The 24,539-nt window shown below is 41.7% G+C and overlaps 1 protein-coding gene across 1 annotated transcript in view; it reads left to right on the forward strand.

The window, feature by feature from the left end:
- Window positions 1–2,631: 2,631 nt before the first annotated feature.
- The window catches only part of LOC124010607 (large neutral amino acids transporter small subunit 3-like), a 36,438-nt gene continuing 14,530 nt past the window's right edge, over window positions 2,632–24,539 (forward strand). Inside the window, exons 1-5 of the mRNA XM_046323268.1 lie at window positions 2,632–3,029; window positions 9,411–9,575; window positions 9,711–9,879; window positions 14,523–14,578; window positions 14,696–14,772. Of these exons, the coding sequence (XP_046179224.1) occupies window positions 9,422–9,575; window positions 9,711–9,879; window positions 14,523–14,578; window positions 14,696–14,772 (456 nt within the window). The 5' untranslated portion in view covers window positions 2,632–3,029; window positions 9,411–9,421. The remainder of the gene's footprint in view (window positions 3,030–9,410; window positions 9,576–9,710; window positions 9,880–14,522; window positions 14,579–14,695; window positions 14,773–24,539) is intronic.

The raw sequence follows: 24,539 nt of genomic DNA on the forward strand, positions 1-24,539 counted from the left end.
CTCTATAAAGACAAAAAAAAAGGTCAGAACGTGACTTTATCTGCCTACCTTTATCTGCCTACCTGTGCCTAACTATTCACTGTGATGAGTAGTCAGAAACATAGAGAACACGTTGCATTTTTAAGAATAGAGAGGCCATATTTGTATTTAACTGAGCTCTCGGCTCGTTTGTGTCAAACTGACACTCAGGGGGGGGGGGGTCAAAAGTGTCTGCACTCTGAGTGGGACACTCTGCATCAGGGTGAACTGAACTAGTGACCGGGAGACTTTCCACAAATACAACATCTTCACAGAAGTTCGGGAACTAACTGCAACTACATGTTTCTACTCTTGTGGGCATTAAATGAGTATACCCATTAGTGCCATAATCACAATTCTTAAATGGGCATGTTATGGCTTTTTAAATGTCCCCTTAAATGATGTAAGAGTGTTAGCTCTGAGAAGGGTTGTTTGAATCCACACATCGGACAGATAAAATACACACATTTTCCCAGAACTACGTCTCCCGATGTCACGTGATGGAATCCAGATAAATGCATTTTGAGTGCATTGATGGATTGAAATGTGCACAGGCAATCATGATAAAGACAAGGCAGTGGGCTTATTATTGAGTTAAAGCTGTGCTTCAAATAGGAGTGTCTAAGTCATTTAGCTCTGATATCAAAGGAGGCAGCGCACAGCTTTTCACTCCATTGAATAAAGAAATCTGAAAGACAAACTCAAATGGTGTTCATTCCTTAAGTCACTTAGATGCATCTAAATAGACTCCTGTTTAGGCTATTTCCTACATCTTATGGCATCACAGGACAGATATTCATAGATACTCAAATGGTACAGCCTTCCATTGAGACTTACCTCAAAGCACAGCATTAATGAAATGATCTGGACTTGAGTCATTGATATGTCATTGTCTCAATGCAGCCTTCTCATGCTGTGAAAGGATGCAGGAACCCAAATGATTTGGGTTGATCCCATCCTCCTTTTAATACGAGCATTGTTTGCAGAAGATACCAAAATGTTCAATAAATGTTACACCCACAGAGCTGCAATAGTCTCGTAGCCAGTGATGGAGGGCTAAATGTCTGCTGAACTGTTCAATGCCAAGATTTAGGGAGGGCAGAGGGCCAGATATTATTGGGTGTTTGTTGGTGTCAAGTAGTGACCAATTCAGTTCTTTAAAATCCATCTTCAGCTGTTTTAAGCTGCCTTTCAAAATGTCATTGTATCCCACATGAACTATGATAAACTCAACATCCTGATGCTGGTTTACACGTCGCCAGGGCTGTAAGTAAGCTTCAAGTTTTCACAAGTTTTCACAAAAACACAGTCATGAAGAGGGCATGACAATGCCTATTCCCCTTCAGGAGGCTGAAAAGATTTGGCATGTGACCTCAGATCCTCAAAAAGTTATACAGCTGCACCATCGAGAGGATCCTGACTGGTTGCATCACCGCTTGGTATGGCCTCTGACTGCAAGGTGCTACAGAGGATAATGCATACGGCCCAGTATATCAAAGGGGCAGAGCTTTCTGCCACCCAGGAACTCTATACCGGGCGGTGTCAGAGGAAGGGCCTAAAAATGTTCAAAGACTCCATTCACCCAAGTCATAGACTGTTCTCTCTGCTACCACACGGTAAGCGATACCAGAGCGCCAAGTCTGGGACCAAAAGGCTCCTTAACAGCTTCTACCCCTAAGCCATAAGACTGCTGAACAGTTAATCAAAAGGCTACCCAGACTATTTGCATTGACCCCCTCATTGTACCCCTTGATTACCTGTTTTTTTTTAAATCACTGACTCTCTTGCACAGGCTCAATGTAAACTGAAGGGACACTAAGCACACACTCACACATACACACTGGCATTCCAACACACACACACACGCATGCACACATGCACACGCATACACACACACACACACATGTATATTGATGCCACACACATACATTCACATTCCTTCACATCCTTTACATACGCTGCTACTACTCTCTGTTTATTATCTATGCAAAGTCACCTTACCCCTACCTACATGTACATATTACCTCAATTACTTTGACAACCCCGTATCTCTGCAGATTAACTTGGTGCAGGTACCCCTTGTATATAGCCTGGTTACTGTCATTGTCTTGTGTTACTATTTTTCCTTTAGTTTATTTAGCACATTTTTTATTACTTTTTTAAAAACTCTACATTTTTGGTTTAGGGCTCATAAGTTAGCATTTCACGGTAAGGTCTCCCTCCACCTGTTCTATTGCATGTGACAAATACAATTTGATTTCAACTTGTGATCAGACAAGCTCAGTTCATAGACGAAAAGTTTCAGACATAGTTGTTGCAATACCATTTCTGGCCTACAGGCGTCACCCATGTCTCGGGGACTGGGGCCCCGTACCCTATGCTGTGTACTCTGAAGGATAGGGGGCCCATTTAATTGAGAGGGTACCCAAAGAAAATGTTGGCACTGTCAGAGGTTACAGATAGAGAAGGTGAATTTCTGTCCTGTATATATGAAACTTAATGTCACCAATTCGAATAGGTATAATGGAGGAAAGGGGAGTTTATCTTCTTTTCATGTTTTTATGTGAAAAGGTGAAAATCTTCTTCCTCACTCTCACGTTTTCACTTTCCAGGAGACTACAGGTAGCCTACGCCCAGTCCGCACTGGCAGAGAAGTCCACGACAAAGACAAAGGAATTACAAATAGGCTACCCATAGTGGGGAGTGGGCGGATTGCTAGGAAGTCAAATTACAATGTGTGAAGTGAAATTCGGAGAAAAGGGAGAGTCAACCGAAGAGTGGGAGAGAAAGAGTACACGAAAAAAAAAAACGTTTACATTATGCCGTGTCAGTAAAGACTCGTAAGAAGACGGTGTAGTTTTGATATAAGAGACTGGTGTTTTGTTTTAGGAGGAGAAGAGAAGAACTAGAAGAACGTGACATTTGAAAAAGTTTTCTACAGCTAGAAACTTTCTCTCAGCGTTCTGTACTACAGACTGTGGTTTCTTTTTTGAGAAAGAAAGACAACTGAAGTAAGTGTTCTTTTTAAAAATTGGAAACTTAAACATATTTTAGTTGACTTTATATGTAAAAGCGACAGCAAACGCGACAAATAAAAGCTAGAAAATGTACCGAAATGCCACAAGCACCGGCCTCACTTCTCACACACGTGGCACGAGACTTCTAACTAGCTATTTCATTACGTTACATTTTGGTTTAGCTGAAGCGTCTGAATAGCGTTTTAGCCATTTCTTCCAGACGTAGATGGCTATATGTGCTTGTTAATTCGTTATTAAAATGACAAAAGTCGATTTGTTATGTTATGATATTTGCTTGTTATCTTTGGATGACAATAATGTCTGTTAATTAGGCCAACTTAGCTAGCTAGCTTGTTAGCTGACCTGACATTAACCAGGTTAGCTAACGTTACTATTTTGGAAGTGACTGTAGTTAACTGAGCCGGGTAACGTAACCAACCTAGATACTTAAGTCCACATTTGGCAAACCGGTCAATGTCAATATTTTGGCATTGGAACTAGCTGGCTAACTGCTGCTAGCTAATGCGATGGAGATGTGTAAAAATAAACTTGGTTATTTGAACTAATATATATATATATATATATATATTAGTACCAGTCAAAAGTTTGGACACCTACTCATTCAATTATTTTTCTTTCTTTATTTTGTACTATTTTATGCATTGTAGAATAGTAGTGAAGACATCAATAGTAGTGAAGACATCAAAACTATGAAATAACACATGGAATCATGTAGTAACCAAAAAAGTGTTAAACATATATATATATAATATTTTATTTTTAAATTTTTTTTAATTTTAGATCCATCAAAGTAGCCACCCTTTTCCTTGATGACAGCTTTGCACACTCTTGGCATTCTCTCAACCAGCTTCATGAGGAATGCTTTTCCAACAGCCTTGAAAGAGTTCCCACATATGCTGAGCACTTGTTGGCTGCTTGTCTTTCACTCTGCGGTCCAACTCATCCCAAACCATCTCAATTGGGTTGAGGTCTGGTGATGGTGGAGGCCAGGTCATTTGATGCAGCACTCCATCACTCTCCTTCTTGGTCAAATAGCCCTTATACAGTCTAGAGGTGTGTTGTGGGTTATTGTCCTGTTGAAAAACAAATGATAGTCCCACTAAACGCAAACCAGATGGGATGGCGTATTGCTGCAGAATGTGGTAGCCATGCTGGTTAAGTGTGCCTTGAATTCTAAATAATAATAATAATATATGCCATTTAGCAGACGCTTTTATCCAAAGCGACTTACAGTCATGTGTGCATACATTCTACGTATGGGTGGTCCCGGGGATCGAACCCACTACCAGTGTCACCAGCAAAAGCACCATCACACCTCCTCTATGCTTCACGGTGAGAACCACCCATGCCAAAATTGTTTACCTACTCTGCGTCTCATAAAGACATAGCGGTTGGAACCAAAAATCTCAATTTTGACAAATTTCCACTGATCTAATGTACATTACATGTGTATTTTGGCCCAAGCAAGTCTCTTCTTATTGGTGTCCTTTAGTAGTGATTTCTTTGTAGCAATTCGACCTTGAAGGCCTGATTCACACAGTCTCCTCTGAACAGTTGTTGACGTGTTTGTTACTTGAACTCCGTGAAGCATTTATTTGGGCTGCAATCTGAGGTGCAGTTAACTCTAATGAACTTATCCTCTGCAGCAAAGGTAACTCTGGGTCTTCCTTTCCTGTAGCGGTCCTCATGAGAGCCAGCTTCATCATAGCGCGCTTGAAGGTTTTTGCGACTGCACTTGAGGAAACTTTTAAGATTTCTTAACATTTTCCTCAGTCTTAAAATAATGGACTGTCATTTCTCTTGCCATAATATGAACTTGGTCTTTTACTAAATAGGGCAATCTTCTGTACAACACCCCTACCATGTCACAACACAACTGATTGGCTCAAACGCATTAAGAAGGAAAGAAATATTACAAATGAACTTTTAACAAGGTACACCTGTTAATTGAAATGCATTCCAGGTGACTACCTCATGAAGCTGGTTGAGAGAATGCCAAGAGTGTGCAAAGCTGTCATCAAGGCAAAGGGTGGCTACATTGAAGAATCTCAAATCAAATATATTTTGATTTGTTTAACACCTTGTGTTAAACAAATCAAATCAAAGTTTATTTGTCACGTGTGCCGAATACAACAGGTGTAGTAGACCTTACAGTGAAATGCTTACTTACAGGCTCTAACCAACAGGGCAAAAAAGGTATTAGGTGAACAATAGGTAAGTAAAGAAATAAAAAAGACAGTGAAAAATAACAGTAGCGAGGCTATATACAGTAGCGAGGCTACATGCAGGCACCGGTTAGTCGGGCTGATTGAGGTAGTATGTACATATAGATATGGTTAAAGTGACTATGTATATATGATAAACAGAGAGTAACAGCAGCAGCGTAAAAGAGGAGTTGGGAGGGGGGTGCACACAATGCAAATAGTCCGGGTAGCCATTTGATTACCTGTTCAGGAGTCTTATGGCTTGGGGGTAAAAACTGTTGAGAAGCCTTTTTGTCCTAGACTTGGCACTCCGGTACCGCTTGCCATGCGGTAGTAGAGAGAACAGTCTGTGGCTGGGGTTTTGACCATTTTTAGGGCCTTCCTCTGACACCGCCTCATGTAGAGGTCCTGGATGGCAGGCAGCTTAGTCCCAGTGATGTCCTGGCCGTACGCACTGCCCTCTGTAGTGCCTTGCGGTCGGAGGCCGAGCAATTGCCGTACCGGGCAGTGATGCTCTCGATGTTGCAGCTGTAGAACCTTTTGAGGATCGGTGATCAGGCCTACCACTGTTGTGTCGTCTGCAAACTTAATGATGGTGTTGCATGGCCAGGCACGACTTCAGTCGTGGGTGAACCGGGAGTACAGGAGGAAATGTGTTATTTCATAGGTTTCATGTCTTCACTATTATTCTACAATGTAGAAAATACAAATAAAAGTACAAATACAAAGTACAAATAAAAACCATTGAATGAGCAGGTATGTCCAAACATTTTTGATTAATCGGAATGGCCGATTTCAAGTTTTCATAACAATCAGAAATTTAATTTACATTTTTAAAATTAAAAATTTAATTTACACCTTTATTTAATCTTTATTTAACTAGGCAAGTCAGTTAAGAACACATTCTTATTTTCAATGATGGCTTAGGAGCGGTGGGTTAACTGCCTCGTTCAGGGGCAGAAAGACAGATTTTCACCCTGTCAGCTCGGGGGGATCCAATCTTGCAACCTTACAGTTAACTAGTCCAACGCAATAACCACTTGCCTCTCTCTCGTTGCACTCCTCAAGGAGACTGCCTGTTATGCAGTAAGCCAAGGTAAGTTGCTAGCTAGCATTAAACTTATCTTATAAAAAACAATCAATCATAATCACTAGTTAACTACACGTGGTTGATGATATTACTAGATATTATCTAGCGTGTCCTGTGTTGCATATAATCTGACTGAGCATATAATGTGATTGAGCATACAAGTATCTGACTGAGCAGTGGTAGGCAGAAGCAGGCGCGTAAACATTCATTCAAACAGCACTTTCGTGCGTTTTGCCAGCAGCTCTTCGTTGTGTGTCAAGCATTGCGCTGTTTTTGACTTCAAACCTTTCAACTCCCGAGATGAGGCTGGTGTGACCGAAGTGAAATGGCTGGCTCGTTAGCGCCAGCTAATAGCGTTTCAAACATCACTTGCTCTGAGCCTTGGGGTGGTTGTTTCCCTTGCTCTGCATGGGTAATGCTGCTTCGATGTGGTGGCTGTTGTCGTTGTGTTGCTGGTTCGAGCCCAGGGAGGAGCGAGGAGAGGGACGGAAGCTATACTGTTACACTGGCAATACTAAAGTGCCTATAAGAACATCCAATCGTCAAAGGTTAATGAAATACAAATGGTATAGAGGGAAATAGTCCTATAATAACTACAACCTAAAACGTCTTACCTGGGAATATTGAAGACTCATGTTAAAAGGAACCACCAGCTTTCATAGGTTCTCATGTTCTGAGCAAGGAACTGAAACGTTAGCTTTCTTACATGGCACATATTGCACTTTTACGTTCTTCTCCAACACATTGTTTTTTTTAAACAAATTGAACATGTTTCGTTATCTACTTGAGGATACATGTATTTTATTGATGTATTATATTAAGTTAAAATAAGTGTTCATTCAGTATTGTTGTAATTGTCATTATTACAATAACTTTTTTTTTATACACCGGCCGATTAATCGGTATCGGCTTTCTTGGTCCTCCAATAATCGGTATCGGCGTTGAAAAATCATAATTGGTCGACCTCTAGTGTGTGTGTGTGGGTCCTAAATTTGAGGACATGGGGTCAGCAAGAATGAACTTCACTTCCTTCCTAACATAGCGAAGACCCACTACCACCCCACAGAGTCGGTAACCAGAGACAAGTTTGAGGTTAGGCCCGTAGAGGGACAGCTGTGAGCGAGTCACTGATCACGCACTATTGGCGGGTTTGTGTTTTTTAGACACCATTGGGAACAGAAGTCCCGTGCTGTGTGTTGTTTATTGAATGAGAACATGAAAGTAAATTGTTTTCCCTGACGTCTTGTCCTGTTGTCCAGCCCATGAGGTTGGTAAACCCCACTGGTCAAGGTCAGATTCAGAATGATCCCTTGGGGAGAGAGAGAATTAGTTTTAAAAACAGTGTAATAATAACCATGTCATAAGTATTTCTAATAGGCTTCCACACATTTTCAAACCTCTAACCTACACACAGCCTTATCCATAGCTGAGTAAATATCAAGTAGAAGTTTGTTACATCATGTTGCATCATTCACCTGTATCCTAGCTAGGCTAGAGGTGTACAGTAGTCTGCGATACAGGCACTGCAGGAAATAATGTGGGTTTGTGGTCTGCTCTTTCTCCAACAGACACAAACATTACACACTTCGCTGTGATATGATAGGGGTTGACAGGTGTTTGTTAACTGTAAATTACCTTGTTTCTTTGTGCTTCTACTTGTTTGCAAGCCTCTGTAGTGCGTATTCACCTCAGCTCCCAGGACTGTGCTAATGGACGAGTCCTTCAGTTGGGTGTAAACCTGTCTTTCCGTCTAGTGTTGGGGTTCAGTCTCTCGCTCTGTCAGAGATTTGTTGAATGGTGAATGTTAAATAATTGAAAAACAAATACAAGGGGATGGAATTTAGATGTTATATTTTTGAGTAGTGCACCAAAAATAACTCTTTATTACAAAAAACTATTTACCCACTCAAGGCAAATAGGAAGGAAGGAGTGATAACAGCACAAGTAGGGAGGAAAAGAGGCAGGAAATCTTGTGAAGTGAGAACCCACATGCTGATGCTGCAGATACTCAACTAGTCTAAAGAAGGACAGTTTTATTGCTTCTTTATGATAAAATGATAAACTTGGATTAGCTAACACAACGTGCCATTGGAACACAGGAGTGATGGTTGCTGATAATGGGCCTCTATACGCCTATGTAGATAATCCCCCCCCCCCCCTTTTCCAGCTACAATAGTCATTTACAACATTAACAATGTCTACACTGTATTTTTTTTATCAGTTTGATATTTTAATGGACAAACAAATGTGATTTTCTTTCAAGAAGAAGGACATTTATAAGTGTATGTTGCTAAGTGCCTGTGAAGATGTTCCTCATTGTTGAGAGGGTAAAGAGAGTTGTGTGTGTGATTGTGTGTCTAGCATGGGGTGTCAGTTACAAGAGAGATTGCCCTCTTCAGATACTTTCTTGGGACAAAGGATTGAGCTGTTCTATGCTTAATCACATTACACACAGGCTCACACACACACATTCTCTTATCTCCCCCCGACACACACCACCCATTTTTTCTTCTTTTTTTCTCACAGTCATCTCTCAATAAAACACATGCTCTCGGTCTGTCCTTAAGACACACATGCACAGTTTTGTATTGCTCTCCTTGTGGGGACCAAATAATTGATTCCCATCCAAAATACTATTTTCCCTAACCCTAGATCTAACCATAACCCTAAAACTATAGCTATCCCTAAACTTAATTCTAACCCTAATTGTAAACCAAACATAAAATAGCATTTTGCCTCGTGGGGACCGGCAAAATGGCCCTGCTTGCCAAATTTTCCGTTTTTACTGTCCTTTTAAGGACTTCTGGTACCCACAAGGATAGTTAAACAAAAACACGCGCACACACACCGGACTCCCTCATAAATTATGTTGAATGGGTTTCCTGTTTAAATCTGTCCAACTTAGGCAAACTCAAGACCACTGACATAGACACCCCACTCTCACTGACTGGATCCTAGCCAGTGTCCACTTGTCAAAGTGACATACTGGCCTATAGCTGGAAATGTGTAGTCTAATATTGTACTGTTGGCTGTAACATCTACATGAATCTCTCTCGCTAGCAGCAGCAGCAATGGCGCCCTCTCTCCTCCAGGCCTATAGGAGGCGCTGGTGGATGGCTATGACGGCGGTGTTGGAGAACCTTCTGTGTTCTGCTGTGCTGCTGGGATGGGGCTCACTCCTCCTCATGCTGAAGGGCGAGGGCTTCTACTCACACCTCTGCTCAGGTAGAACACACACACACACACAGAGGAGGAAGACAGTTTCACACTGTCTCTCATGCACACACTATTCCTCAGCATACATTATATGTTATCATGGATGAGGGGTCACCTCTCCCACTCCCCCTTTCTCTCCCATAGAGAATGACACGTCCTCCGGGGAGAGTGGTATCTGGGTGAGCTGTGTGGACCAGGACGAGATGCTCAACCTGGGCTTCACCATCGGCTCCTTCCTCCTCAGCGCTGCCACCCTGCCCCTGGGCATCCTCATGGACAAGTACGGCCCGCGTCCACTACGCCTTCTCGGCAGGTAATAATAGAACATTAACTAGTGGTTGGCACCAATAGCGATAATTCAGTATGGTTTCGATATCGTTTGATATGGATATGAGCAAGGTGTATCTTGATATGGGTTTATCCTTGCCATTAACCTACACTATTATGTAAAAGAGCATACGTTACTGTTGGGGGCGGTAGCCTTGAGAGTTAGCTGGAGAGTTAACGGCTTCAATATCCTTTATACCATCAACTGCCGTTGTGCCGTTGAGCAAGGCACTATACCACTAAGTGCTCCAGGGCCGCTGCTAGGCAATAAAGCACAAATGTTATTGAATGGTATTGTCTCTGCTATCACAAGACCCTCTCACAAGTTCTGAACTTAGCATACTTAAAGGAAAATGTTTATTTAGTCCATTGTTGATATAGTCCCAAAATGTGTTGCATGTCAGCAATCAAGTTTTCAAGCATTTTGGAAGTTAAACATCTTAAACTTGATTGCTGACATGCAAAACATTTTGGGACTATATCAACAATGAATGAATGAGGGGCCTCCCGGGTGGTTAAGGGCACTGTACTGCAGGCTCTGTCGTAACCGGCCGCGACCGGGAGGTCCGTGGGGCGACGCATTGGCCTAGCGTCGTCCGGGTTAGGGAGGGCTTGGCCGGTAGGGATGTCCTTGTCTCATCGCGCACCAGCGACTCCTGTGGCAGGCGCGCTAACCAAAGTTGCCAGTTGCACGGTGTTTCCTCCAACACATTGGTGTGGCTGGCTTCCGGGTTGGATGCGCGCTGTGTTAAGAAGCAGTGCGGCTTGGTTGGGTTGTGTATCAGAGGACGCATGACTTTCAACCTTCGTCTCTCCCGAGCCCGTACAGGAGTTGTAGCGATGAGACAAGATAGTAGCTACTAAAAAACAATTGGATACCATGAAATTGGGGAGATAAAGGGGTAAAATAAAAAAAATAAAAAACAATGGATGAATGAAACATGCCAAAATAGTTTTTGGTTGGATTTTTCCTTTAACTGCCTGCTGATTGCCATCATCGGGCTTCCCATTGTATTCAAACTGATTGGGTATGTTAAGCCTTTCCCCCCCAGTACATTCACCCCCCAGTACATTCACCCCTGGCCCAATGATTCAGAGTGTTTTAATTGTCACATGTACACGGTTGCAGGTGTGATTGCAGGGTACAGTGAACATTTTAGGCGTGGAGCTCCAACATGCAGGACTAGGTGAAGAAAAATAATGACAGTGGTAATAAAAACAATTGATATAGCACTATATAATAACAACTATGGCAGTGATGAATAAATCATGTCCATTGGGGTGGAGGCAGAGTAAAGACTGAGGGGATGCGGTGGAATGACCGTAGGGGGGAGCAGCAGCATGACCATCGAGTTGAAATAAAAACCAAAAAGTAAAAATATACAATCAAACAACTGCAACAGTGATGAATGTCGTTGGGGTGGGGCCAGATTAAAGTCGGCTGGGGGGTGGGGCAGCAGGAGAAGGAATGTCCATGGGGGAGTAGCAGGTAAGGTAATGTCAGAGTTGAGCGTGTGCGGGGGGGGGGGGGGTAGCGTAGGTAATGGCCATACGGGGGAGTAAGTAGCTGACTAGTGGTGGCTATCCAGCAGCCTGATGGTCTGAGGCTAGATGATCATCTTGGCCTTCCAGCGACACCTGGTGTTGTAGGTGTCTTGTAGGTCAGGCAGTGTGTACCCAATGCACATATCACCCTCTGAAGAGCCTTGTGGTCCGTGGCGTTAAGAGTTGCAACAGAACTTTGCAAAGCCATGAAAGTGATGTCCACCGAGTTGTAATGTTAGAGGGTTTTCACCCTAACTAGACTTTTCTCAGAAATACTCTCTGCTACACATGTATTTGTCACGCCTGCCCCTGCACCCCTCGAGTGCCAGGCTGCCCAGTCACCATTATTATGCGCATCAGCGCTCATTGGACTCAGTGGGACTCCTTCACGTTGTTGATTGCCCCTCTGTGTCTGTTCCTCAGTGTTGTTACCTGTGTCAGCATTATTGTCGGAATGTCGTTTTGTTCCCCCCCATCCAGATGCTTTTCTTGTTTTGTTTGATGTTTGTTTTCCATTAAATGTTCACTCCCTGAACTTGCTTTTTGTCTCCAGCGTCGGTCCTTAGAATACTGCAATGTAAACTTGCGAACCTGTTGCCGTGTCTTTACTATCATTAACTGAAGACTTTTAGTTTTTATCAAATGACTCTTTGTAATTATTATTACGCGATTTAAACTGATTAATCATGTAACTGTAATTAACTAGGAAGTCAGGGCACCAAGGAGAATATTCGGATTACAAAGTTATAATTTTCCTAATATTTTCATATCTGATCAATAGTCTTTTGATTAATGAATTCTTCTTTACCTCGCGTTAGTCTCATTCCAAATGTAAATTGTTGGTTATCTGCACGAACCCAGTCTTCAGTGAGTCATCCATACATCAATTGTCTTAAATAATTTATTTATTAACTAACTAAACAATCACAGAAGTGCACACACAAACAAAGTAAATATGGTTACAATAAATGATAGGGGAATGTGCCCTAGTGGGCTAAACCGGCATGGCAGCTTGTTAGACAAAAGGGAGTGGCGGTCAGCTGAGAAGTCACTACAGAGTTGATAATTATAACAATCAATATATATATTTACGAGTCCGCCCTCTCTGTCGTGGTTAGAATGGATAGTTCAGAGTGACATTCATTCATGTCATTATGGATAGATGTTTCCGCGGTTGTCGTTCTTCGCATTCAATGATACCGAATTCCTAGCTGGAGACTAGTAATTCATATCAAAGACTTGTTCTTATTCTGTCGGTATCGATAGTCTAAGAGTTTAACCACGTGGTATGGTTAAAAGATTCAGCCATCTACTCAAACCTTGGCCCTCTCGTTATCGAGGTAAGCTGGTCTACAACATTTGTCCTCTCGTAATTGAGGGAAACATGGTCTGTTGAGAAATTCTCAACGTGGGGGCTTTAATCGGGAGAGCAGAAAAAGGCCTGTCCCAGGATGCCCGACCCACAATTGTGCTGGTGGGCGGTCCTCTGGTTTAGTTCATTGGAGTTTCCTTCATTAAACAGTCCAAAATCAAATTACACAATTTCATAAACAGTATCATCCACACTCATTCATCTTATACAACTATTAGATGTAAACCTCATATCTGAGGGTATTATAGAAACAGCGTTATGGTAATGTGGCTGTATTGTCTCCCATGACTTTCACAAAATTGTACCAAACGGACCAGTTTGTAGCTGGATTCTTCACCAATATTTTATACCTTCTCCAGAACATAAATGTTGTTCGGACCTCAAGTTCTGTGAGGTGGAAGAAATTCCTTTGTTCTCTTCTATGAAAATTCACTCTGTCTCTCTACTTTGGCCATGAGGTGATAATCTCCTCCAGGAATTTGACTTCTCTAGGACCACAGCAGCCTGTGTGTAGGAGACAGGGAGAGGGGGATGGGGGCTTGCTGTACCCAAAGAGGGCAACGTCATGACACTGTCATGCCTCGACCGCTGCCTCTAGAAGTAGCGCACGACACTCGCCCGCCAGTTGCCTCCCTCTACACTCTTAGAAAAAAAGCAAACTAAAAAGGATACTCATCTGTACTCATAGGAAAATCATTTTTGGTTCCAGATAGAACCATATTGGGTTCCATGTAGAACCTTCCCCACAGTTTTTCCGGAAATTGTAGTAACAGCCTGAAATGATTGCCCTATCTTTAAATCTTGTGTTTTAATTTTTTTTGCATGGTTGAGATCCAGGCAAGAAACAACCTCCCTAGGGAATTATCAAAGTTTTCAGTGAAACATCAGCATTCAGCTACAGCCAGCATGTTTTTGAGGATGCAGGAATTATTTTGTATGCTAGCTAACGGTACCTAGCTGTGTAGCCTATATTATAATATGAATGACACTGTATGATAACGTTACAGTACTTTTATATTTGACTAGGAGGGGTAAACATTCATGATTGATATGCCAACGTTACTTGATCATGCAGCAAGTTTGTTCGCTAGCTCATGTATTGTCAGCTAATTTTAATGTGTATGGACAAGAAAATAAATCCTTAATTGTCTGCAAATGCTTGTGGATTGTTGCATTATTCACGAGAGTAATATGGTTTGGTTGCATTATTCAATATTGTAGTATGTTCAGAAGAAAAGTTGCTGGGATCGTTAAATAGTTTGTGCTTGTGGCTTCTGAAATATTTACGGGCAGTTTGAGCTGAGGAGCGAGAATGTTGCTTTGCCAACCACAATGACCGGTAAGGCAAGGATGTGATGAAAAGTAGAAATCTCTTTTGCCTGTCCGTTCCTCAGACTCTCCATCTCTCGTAGTGGGAATAGGGCCTTATTAATTTTGTGTGTTTGTCTTTGACTGTGTGTGTGACAGACGAAAGCGGTGCGTGTGTGTGTGAACTCTGTAATGACTGATAGTGGGTGTAGGAGAACACCAGCCTCGTTGGAATCTCTTCCTGGGGAAAAAGTGGGAGATGGAGAGCAAATAGAGAGATATTTGACAAATAAACCCCATCTCTCTCCTTGGCCTGAAATGCACCATTATTTGTTAGTACATTTATAATAATGTATTCCATATTTTATATATCCATCTAAAAATTAAACTTTCTTTTTCTGCAGTTTTTGTTTTGGTCTCTCCTGTGCCATAATGTCAATATCAGCGTACTATCCTCGATGTAAGTGACAGACATTATCCCCAACAACACAAAATACACACAGTCACTTGCTGATACCTGTAGATGACAGACCTAGTTATTTTTAAACAATGCTTTGCTGCTCTCTCCTTTTATCAGGGCTCTCTGCTCTCATCTTTCTGGCCCTCTCCTTCAACGGCTTCGGTGGCATTTGCTTGACCTTCACCTCCCTCACGGTGAGACACACATACACACAGACAGACAGAGAAAAGAACAATATTTCACTGCGACACTGTTCTCGACACTGTTCTCTACACTGTTCAGACAAGACGGGCTGAAACCCCGCCCCCTGTCACTTAACATACAGACCGTTCCTCCGCGCTGTGCCTGTTTCTCTCAGAATGCACTCAACAGATTCTTTCAAAACGGCAACGAAACTGCTTTCAACATTGCTTCTAAATATGAATCCACATATTTTTTATATTATAATATTAGTTTGTATCTTGCTCTTTGCAAAATGAGAGTTAGTCTAAGGAAGCTAGCATGTGCCTAATGCTAATCGCTTACTAGCTAGCTGCCCTTTAGCTAGGGCAAAGCAAACGTTAGCTCTAACACAGGTTGCTACCTGTGGTGTATATCAGCATGTTTGTGCAATGGCGTCTTCTGAATCATATAGCCTATTCAAAAAATCTTTGTCTAAATGTAACATTTATGCATCTATTCAAATGATATTAGGGTCCTCTGAGAAACACTGACCAGCACTTTGGCTCCTATCCTGTCATAACACCTACCTGGATTTTCTGTTGATATGCCAAAGAACACCAACCATAGAGTAATCATTCTATTAGATGTTAGATGTTGCCCATATTGCACTAACAACTTGATAACCCAACCTTCATGCAAACATTTGGTGGCTTAGAAAGGAAAAAGGATATCTTCTTCAGATGTGCATCAGAAGTAGGATTCATTTAGGCCCAATGTTGGCTACATCTAAATCAATAAAAAATATATCTGGTGCTCCTACATTATGTGGTGCTCCTCTTTTTTTTAAAGTTAGGAGCATCAGTGCTACCAATAGAACATTTTAATTTATACAACTGGTGGGTGTAATTCGGAATGCTGATTGGTTAAAACCATATTCCAGCCGGTGTCTATTCCACAAGTTACCACTGGCTAAATCTATGACATTAAAATGCCTATTTACTCGGTTTCAACCGACTGCTCAATCCACTGTCTCATCAGCCCAGCCATGCACTTTATACATTTGAACTCCACTATAAAAAAGCATCTAGACATTTAGACAGACATTTAATTTTCAACCGTGGAGATTTGTATAAACCTTGCTGTCTGTCTCTGACATTTGCAACATTGTTTCAATATTCAAATTCCATCTCCAGCTGTCCCATAGTAATGAACGTGTCGGGATGAGACCGGAGCAGTCAGTCAGTTCGAAATCATGAATCAGCTTGCATAATTTGTATGGATATATACAATGAAATGTCAATTGAAAAAAGGTCAAACGAAACAAAGTGCAGCTAGTTTGCAGTCTTTCCAGCTTCAATTTGATGTGATTGGGTTATCTCTGTTGTTGGCTCCTCTTCTCTGTCCTGACGAGTGAGCACATTTTCTATGCCAGGCGAAATCACGCCTCATTAGCTCATTGTCCTGGATGTATTCAAATAAATGTCACTAGAAAACAGCTTATGCGAATGCAGCTACTTTGCTGTTATTCTGGCTGCACTGACGTAACGGTAAGTTAGCTGTAGTTGGCTAACTAGCAAGCGAACGTTACCAGCCAGTATGGCAATGGAACATTTAGAACCAACAACTGAGTCTCATCTATAGATGCAGAACAAAAAGAGTGAACGACTGGGTCGTGTCTCTAGCAACCGAACCGATAGAACGAATGACCAGCCAGCTTGGGTAGGAACCCTAGATTTGTGTCAAGGCTCTTGGTGAAGAATGAAATAGTATGAATAAATTAGTCAAAATGGCGTTTCTAATGAAAATGTCGATCATTATTTGAATATGTTGGTTGCCCGTTGTATTAAAGTGATAATGCCCTCAAAGCCGACGTTTGGAGGATATATTGGCACTGTTAACAACAGCCGTGCCTATTTTATATATATATATATATATATATATATATATATATATATATATATATATATATATATATCGTCTAAACACTGGCTTCTCCGGCATTGTCACTTAATTAGAGCCGTGGTTGTAGGGGCCCTATAAAATCAGTTATCTTTAGCTAAATTCTAATTTCCCATTTTAGTATTTTTCTTATTTACCTTGTTTCATTCAGGTTTTACTCAATCACACTTTTGTGATTATTTTAATTTTAAGTCTACAACAATGATCCCTTTCGAGGTCTGGAAACAGTAAATTAAAAAATGTTGGAGGTGGGGGGGGGGTGATTGCCCTTTTAATTCAATTTTGCACTGTTTGTCTAGCTGTGTTTTCTATGTGCTGTACATTTGACAGTGTAGGCTACATACAGTTGGGCAAAAAAGTATTTAGTCAGCCAACAATTGTGCAAGTTCTCCCACTTAAAAAGATGAGAGGCCCTGCGATACAAACAATTATACACTGCTCAAAAAAATAAAGGGAACACTAAAATAACACATCCTAGATCTGAATGAATGAAATATTCTTATTAAATACTTTTTTCTTTACATAGTTGAATGTGCTGACAACAAATTCACACAAAAATGATCAATGTAAATCAAATTTATCAACCCATGGAGGTCTGGATTTGGAGTCACACTCAAAATTAAAGTGGAAAACCACACTACGGGCTGATCCAACTTTGATGTAGTGGCCTCCACGTGCCTGTATGACCTCCCTACAACGCCTGGGCATTCTCCTGATAAGTTGGCGGATGGTCTCCTGAGGGATCTCCTCCCAGACCTGGACTAAAGCATCTGCCAACTCCTGGACAGTCTGATGCAACGTGGCGTTGGTGGATGGAGCGAGACATGATGTCCCAGATGTGCTCAATTGAATTCAGGTCTGGGGAACGGGCGGGCCAGTCCATAGCATCAATGCCTTCCTCTTGCAGGAACTGCTGACACACTCCAGCCACATGAGGTCTAGAATTGTCTTGCATTAGGAGGAACCCAGGGCCAACCGCACCAGCATATGGTCTCACAAGGGGTCTGAGGATCTCATCTCGGTACCTAATGGCAGTCAGGCTACCTCTGGCGAGCACATGGAGGGCTGTGCGGCCCCCCAAAGAAATGCCACCCCACACCATGACTGACCCACCGCCAAACCGGTCATGCTGGAGGATGTTGCAGGCAGCAGAACGTTCTCCACGGCGTGTCCAGACTGTCACTTCTGTCAGATGTGCTCAGTGTGAACCTGTTTTCATCTGGGAAAAGCACAGGGTGCCAGTGGCGAATTTGCCAATCTTGGTGTTCTCTGGAAAATGCCAAATGTCCTGCACGGTTTTGGGCTGTAAGCACAACCCCCACCTGTGGACGTCGGGCCCTCATACCACCCTCACGGAGTCTGTTTCTGACTGTTTGAGCAGACACATGCACATTTGTGGCCTGCTGGAGGTCATTTTGCAGGGCTCTGGCAGTGCTCCTCCTTGCACAAAGGCGGAGGTAGCGGTCCTGCTGCTGGGTTGTTGCCCTCCTACGGCCTCTTCCACGTCTCCTGATGTACTGGCCTGTCTCCTGGTAGCGCCTCCATGCTCTGGACACTACGCTGACAGACACAGCAAACATTCTTGCCACAGCTCGCATTGATGTGCCATCCTGGATGAGCTGCACTACCTGAGCCACTTGTGTGGGTTGTAGACTCAGTCTCATGCTACCACTAGAGTGAAAGCACTGCCAGCATTCAAAAGTGACCAAAACATCAGCCAGGAAGCATAGGAACTGGGAAGTGGTCTGTGGTCACCACCTGCAGAACCACTCCTTTATTGGGGTTGTCTTGCTAATTGCCTATAATTTCCACCTGTTGTCTATTCCATTTGCACAACAGCATGTGAAATGTATTGTCAATCAGTGTTGCTTCCTAAGTGGACAGTTTGATTTCACAGAAGTGTGATTGACTTGGAGTTACATTGTGTTGTTTAAGTGTTCCCTTTTATTTTTTTGAGCAGTGTATAATTCTGCCAGGTAGGGAGGGGACTTTGCAGTCAACATTTAATTGGAAAGAGTTTTGGGAAAGACTTCGTTCAAATAGCGCATAATGCCTGAATTCCGCATCGCAAAGATTCAACCAAGACTTACATTTGAATCGTTTAGCAGACACTCTTATCCAGAGTGACTTACAGTTAGTGCATTCATCTTAAGATAGTTAGGTGGGACAACCACATAGTGCCTTCAGAAAGTCTTCAAATTTTGTTGTTACAGCCTGAATTCAAAATGGATTACATATATATTTTTCTCACCCATCTACACACAATACCCCATATAGACGGTGAAAACATGTTTTTAGAAATGTTTGCACATGTACATAAGTATTCATACCCCTTTGCTATGACACTTCACAGTGAGCTCAGGTCTATCCAATTTCCTTTGCTCATCCTTGAGATGTCACTATAGCTTAATTAGAGTCCACATGTGTCCAATTCAATTGTTTGGACATGACTAGTATTTCTGTCTGTTTAAAAAATTAAAATATTAAAACTTTTGTGGGGAAAAACTCATTCTGATTGGCTGGGCCTGGCTCCCCTGTGGGTGGGCCTATGCCCACCCATGGCTGCGCCCTGCCCAGTCATGAGAAGTCCATAGATTAGGGCCTAATGAATTTATTTCAATTAACTTATTTCCTTCCATGAAGTGTAACACAGTAAAATCTTTGAAATTGTTGCGTGTTGCGTTTTATATTTTTGTTCAGTATATCTGGCCTGAATGCAAAACCAGGCACAACTCATCTGTCTAACACCATCCCTACTGTGAAGCATGGTGTTGACAGCATCATGCTATGGGGAGGCTTTTCATTGGCAGAGATAGGGAGACTGGTAAGGATAGAGGGAACAATAAATGGAGCCAAATACAGGCAAATCCTTGATGAGAACCCGTTTCAGAGTGCAAATGACCTTAATCTTTGACACCCAGTCTAACGGGACAAAGACTCCAAGCATACAGCCAAAGCAATGCTGGAATGTTTTCAGAACAAGAATGTGAAAGTCTGAGTGGCCCAGCCAAAGTACAGACTTGAACATCTGTGAAAAGACTTGAAGATTGCTGATCACCGCCACCCCCTATCTAACTTAACAGAGCTTTTGAAAATCTGCAAGGAAGAATGGGAGAAAATCCCCAAATCCAGATGTACAAAGCTGATCCAGACATACCCAAGAAGGTGCTTCTACAAAGTATTTCCTCACATTCTATTCATTTGCTGAAATGTCTAAACATGTTTTCACTTTGTCATTATCGGGTATTGTGTGTAGATACGTGAGAAATCTATTTTGAATTCAGTTGGTCACAACAAAATGCGGAATAAGTCCGGGGGTATGAATACTTTCTGAAGGCAGAGTAGCCTAGTGGTTAGAGCGTTGGACTGGTAACCGAAATGTTGCCAGTTCAAATCCCCGAGCTGACAGGGTACAAATCTGTTGTTCTGCCCCTGAACAGGCAGTTAACCCACTGTTCCTAGGCTGTCATTGAAAATAAGAATTTGTTCTTAACTGACATGCCTAGTTAAATAAAGGTAAAATAAAAAAGGTAAAAATAAATAAATAGAATGATTTTACCTCAATGTAGCTTACTATCAGCAAAGTCAGATCTAGTGTGTTTTTTAAAAATGTATCATTATACAAACTAACCGTTTCTGGAATGTTCAGTTTTTTTCCATCAATTATATAGCATTATTACAAACAAACAAAAAATTGCTGGCCTAACTGGGCAATTGACGGATAATTGACTGACCCAGAAGGTTAACAAAACCTCCCCGGGCCCGCAGCAGCCCTGTATGTTGAGCCAAGCAGTATTTTCAAATATAGGTCAAATATAGGCATGGGAGTTTTATTTGAGTCAGTGTATTTGGGTATTTTCAAATGCATTGAAATATTTAACTACTTGTCTTTTCAAATAAAAGATATCTGAATACTTCGAATGTATGTGAAAGTAATTGAGATATTTAAAATAGTATTTGAACCCAGGTCTGACCCATATCATTGAAAAAACAATATAGGTTTTGACCTGTTTATATGATGTGTTTTTGCAGCACAAATGAAAGACAATTACCCAGTATTGATTGTTGAGTAATATGGTGGTGGTCAGCGTCATAGAACTAAGAAGACAGAGTGTTGTGTCTGGAAGCTATTTGTTTGTGTGTGTGTGTGTGATGTGGTGTATGCACGTCATATGATATGGGGCACCTTGTCTGTGTTTGTCTTGGGCAACCAGTGTGCTATTATTACCCTACTGAAGGGCTGTGTATCTTAGTCAGGTGTTTTGCCTTTTTCCGTATGGAAATTGTCCCACTTGTGCCTCCCACCAATCGTAAGCCCTGACTTGTCACACATCCTCCTCTGCTCCGCCCATCCACCTCTACCCAAAACACACAAGGGCGCCCTCCCTCCCTCTCATCTCAAAGCGTTTTTTCATTGTCACACATATGCACCAATCTTGCTAGACATTGACATTCACTCTTTTCCATTTGTCCCTTTCTGACCCCTCTATCATGTCTCTGTTTTTCCAAGCGGTTCTATATGTGACAGAGATTAATATCTGAGACATATAAAGAGAGTTTAATAGCAACAACTAACATGGTTTGCGAATATAACTAGCATTGTGTCTTTAGGTTCTGGACAACGAAAGAAAGTTGATATGAAAACCAATAAATAGAAAATGATGGTTAATGGCATGAGAATCTTTATAAAATAATTGCCTCCATGTTTCTATTGGTTGGATTTTGGCTAGGCTACTCTAATGCAAGGTAAGACATGCCTCGTTATTTAAAGTAAAATGGAACGTTCAGGTTTCAAACGATTATGCTGCCTCATGCTCACATTACAAAGTGGTGGGTGGTGCTCTGATAGCCTGCCTACTGTTGACTATAGACTGCCGACTGTTGACTGTAGCCTGCCGACTGACTATAGCCTATGCACTGGAATGGGAGTCACACTTTAGTTATGAGTTGAGATTGAGAAATACAAATAGTAGCTATTTTTAGTCGTGGCCATCAAAACAGTTTTTAACTTCCGATTTACATTTAAGAATTTATTTGTTGTGCAATGACGACTGGGCTAACAAAAGCACTTTTCATTCCAGTACCAGCTTTTTCCCCCCAACTGGGCTCTGTATGCTGTGCGCATGTGATAAATAAGATGCTTTACAACTAAGGAAAATACACATGAGACTATTTTAATTCCACTAAATGTATGCAAATTAGACCAATGAATCATGACCGGTCAAATGCATTTTTGGCGGCTAACCGATTAACGGTTAACCGTTAACATTCCTAGTTAAATGGGTTAAATTGAGTTAAGGTTGTGTTTAGGATTGGCTGGTGGACAATTGGCATTTCATGCAATGTATAAGAGTAGAGCCAGGACTTTACCAGGAAAACACTAGACTATAACTAGGGCCTAGAGTTTTTCCTGGTCAGGAAAACCTCCTGGCCAATTTGAAGCGGTCTGAGGCTGAGCCGGCAGGTGATTGCTGTTCCGTTTTAAGATCTCCTATGGCAACCGCCACATTCCTCCCAAGCCCTTCCCCCCTGTGTCTTGAGAGAGACAATCAGACAGACAGGTGGCAGACCAACAGGACCTGAGAAGGAGAGAGGGCAGATGAGACAGAGAGGGGTTTGAAAACAGGATCTCACTTACAGCCTTTTAACTTGGGCCCAGAGTATTTCCTGGTCAGGTTATATGGTCAGGAAACCCTCCTGGGCCTACAGAAGGGGGTGTAAGACAGAGAGAGGAAGAGAGTACTCTCAGCTGTGGTTTAGTGCTTCCTGCTAGGGGCATGAATTTTTTAATGAAATTGGAATACTTAATGTTAACAAAAATCCCAAACTGAAAAAAATCACAGTGCAGTTATCACAAAACACATGATTTTGCTTGTTATAGGCTATAAAGGCCTGGGGAAAGAGGTGAACTTTAGGCTACTTTGGTCAATTTCTGAGGCATGCGAAACAGATTACCAAGACATATGCTCACCATGTTTTTTTTGCCTCCTTTCCCTCGCGCTGGCTTGCTTGGGGCTTCATTACATCGATTCTGTTGCAAAACGTTTCTTAAACGGTACCAAACCGGAGGGACATACCTGAAGTTGTCCAATAGAAACTCAAATCTTGGCACTCAGAAATGGGAGTCGACGAATCAATTTAGAGTTGACTCTGCACCTCACTATCATCGTTGTTGGAAAGGCAAGCAACATGTTAGGAGAATTAAGTTCTCATGTTCTTTAACCAATTAAATTAAATTACTCAGTCTGTTATATCAGGATTTGTAGGATACTGATAGAAATAAAAACAGACAGAGGCCCAGTCTACAATAGTCAAATGTTTATGTTTATGTTTATGTTTACGGGAACGTTCTGCCTATCATTTCTTGTACATTGGTCTATATACCTCACATTTCGTCATAAATGTCCCTCTCAGATACAATGGCAATATAGTTTACAAGCATCTCACATTGTCTGCCACCTGTTAAACAATCTACTACAAGCCCACGGTCTCTCCCCTCCCTGGGTGGGGACAGAAAGTCCTGTAAGGAACACAGTATTCCAGCCGGTCTGACGATAGCTCCATTTGTTTCTAACAAGGAACAGAAATCCCTTGTTCTAATTCTTGACTAAAACTACACACATTATATTCAGTGTTATGATTATAATAAGATTCATACATTAATAAAGTGACGGCGTAGTATCCTGTTCAGTTATAGTTCTACATTAAATGTATGCATAATTTAGTCATTATTCATAAAAATCCCAAAACAAACAGCAGCAAAGTCCTGTATTGCAATGCTATGAGAAGAAATGAAGAAAGAAATGCAAACTGCCAGGTGAAATTGAGGTACATGTGTGGCCCTAGAAAATAAATTTGCCTGCAAAATCACATGTTTTAATAGAAAAACAACAGCATTGGAAGTCCACAACAATGCTTAAACCAACATGGCAACTGGATTGGTGCAAATAATCATGATGTCATTCAGCCGGGTAGGCATAGGCTACTTTGTAGTTCACCTTTAATTGAGAAGGTTTTGGGGAAACCCTTTCCATCTACCCGCAGACGTTTATCATTAGCATTATTGCTGACGGCTACACTGAGTATAGACTAGACATACACACAATTGCCGAGATGCTTGTAAATTCGGATAGCCATCCATGCTTAGCCGTCATGTTGGTGCTAGCGAGATAAAATAAAACAGGCTAGATGGTGCCTAGGTATCAACAGCCAATCCAGTAGGAGCTGGATACTTGAGTGAGCTTTGGTCAGTAGCAATGAGTTGTCAGAGTATTTGCATAAAGTTCAGCTTTCCCCAATTTTCACGTCTCTCCCATTCTCCGCATCGACCAACGGTCCCCGCCCACTTAGCTTTCTTCATTTTTAAATGATTGGGCTTCCGTTGTTTTATCGTCCCCAACGTGCTATGGATTTCTTGTGAAAGACCGGGGCGTTCCTGTGCCTTTTCAAAAAGTTGCAGGAAAATACGAATCACTGATGCATTTTGTGCATGTCTTATGATTTAACTTGGGTAAATTAATGCATTTTCTAATAAGTTCACATTTCTTTATACTATTGAATTCTATTTTAATGTCAGGGATTCTGTGATTTTGGCTAGAATAACTTATAGGACCCTAGTAAATGGTAGTACAGGTGCAATGCTTAACCATCTGAAAGGGATGCACGGTGAAACCCAAACCTTTGCTGGTAGCAGCGCAGCTGCATTGTGAATTCACATGGAATGCTATGGATTATTCTTAACGTTTTAATGGAAAACAGATACAAAAATGGCTGTTTAAACGTTAAGAAAGAGTGAAGAGGCCAACCGCTGTATAATCTCTTTCTTTGGGGACGCTAACAT

Source organism: Oncorhynchus gorbuscha, linkage group LG23 (genome assembly GCF_021184085.1).
Source record: "Oncorhynchus gorbuscha isolate QuinsamMale2020 ecotype Even-year linkage group LG23, OgorEven_v1.0, whole genome shotgun sequence".
Lineage (NCBI taxonomy): Eukaryota > Metazoa > Chordata > Actinopteri > Salmoniformes > Salmonidae > Oncorhynchus > Oncorhynchus gorbuscha.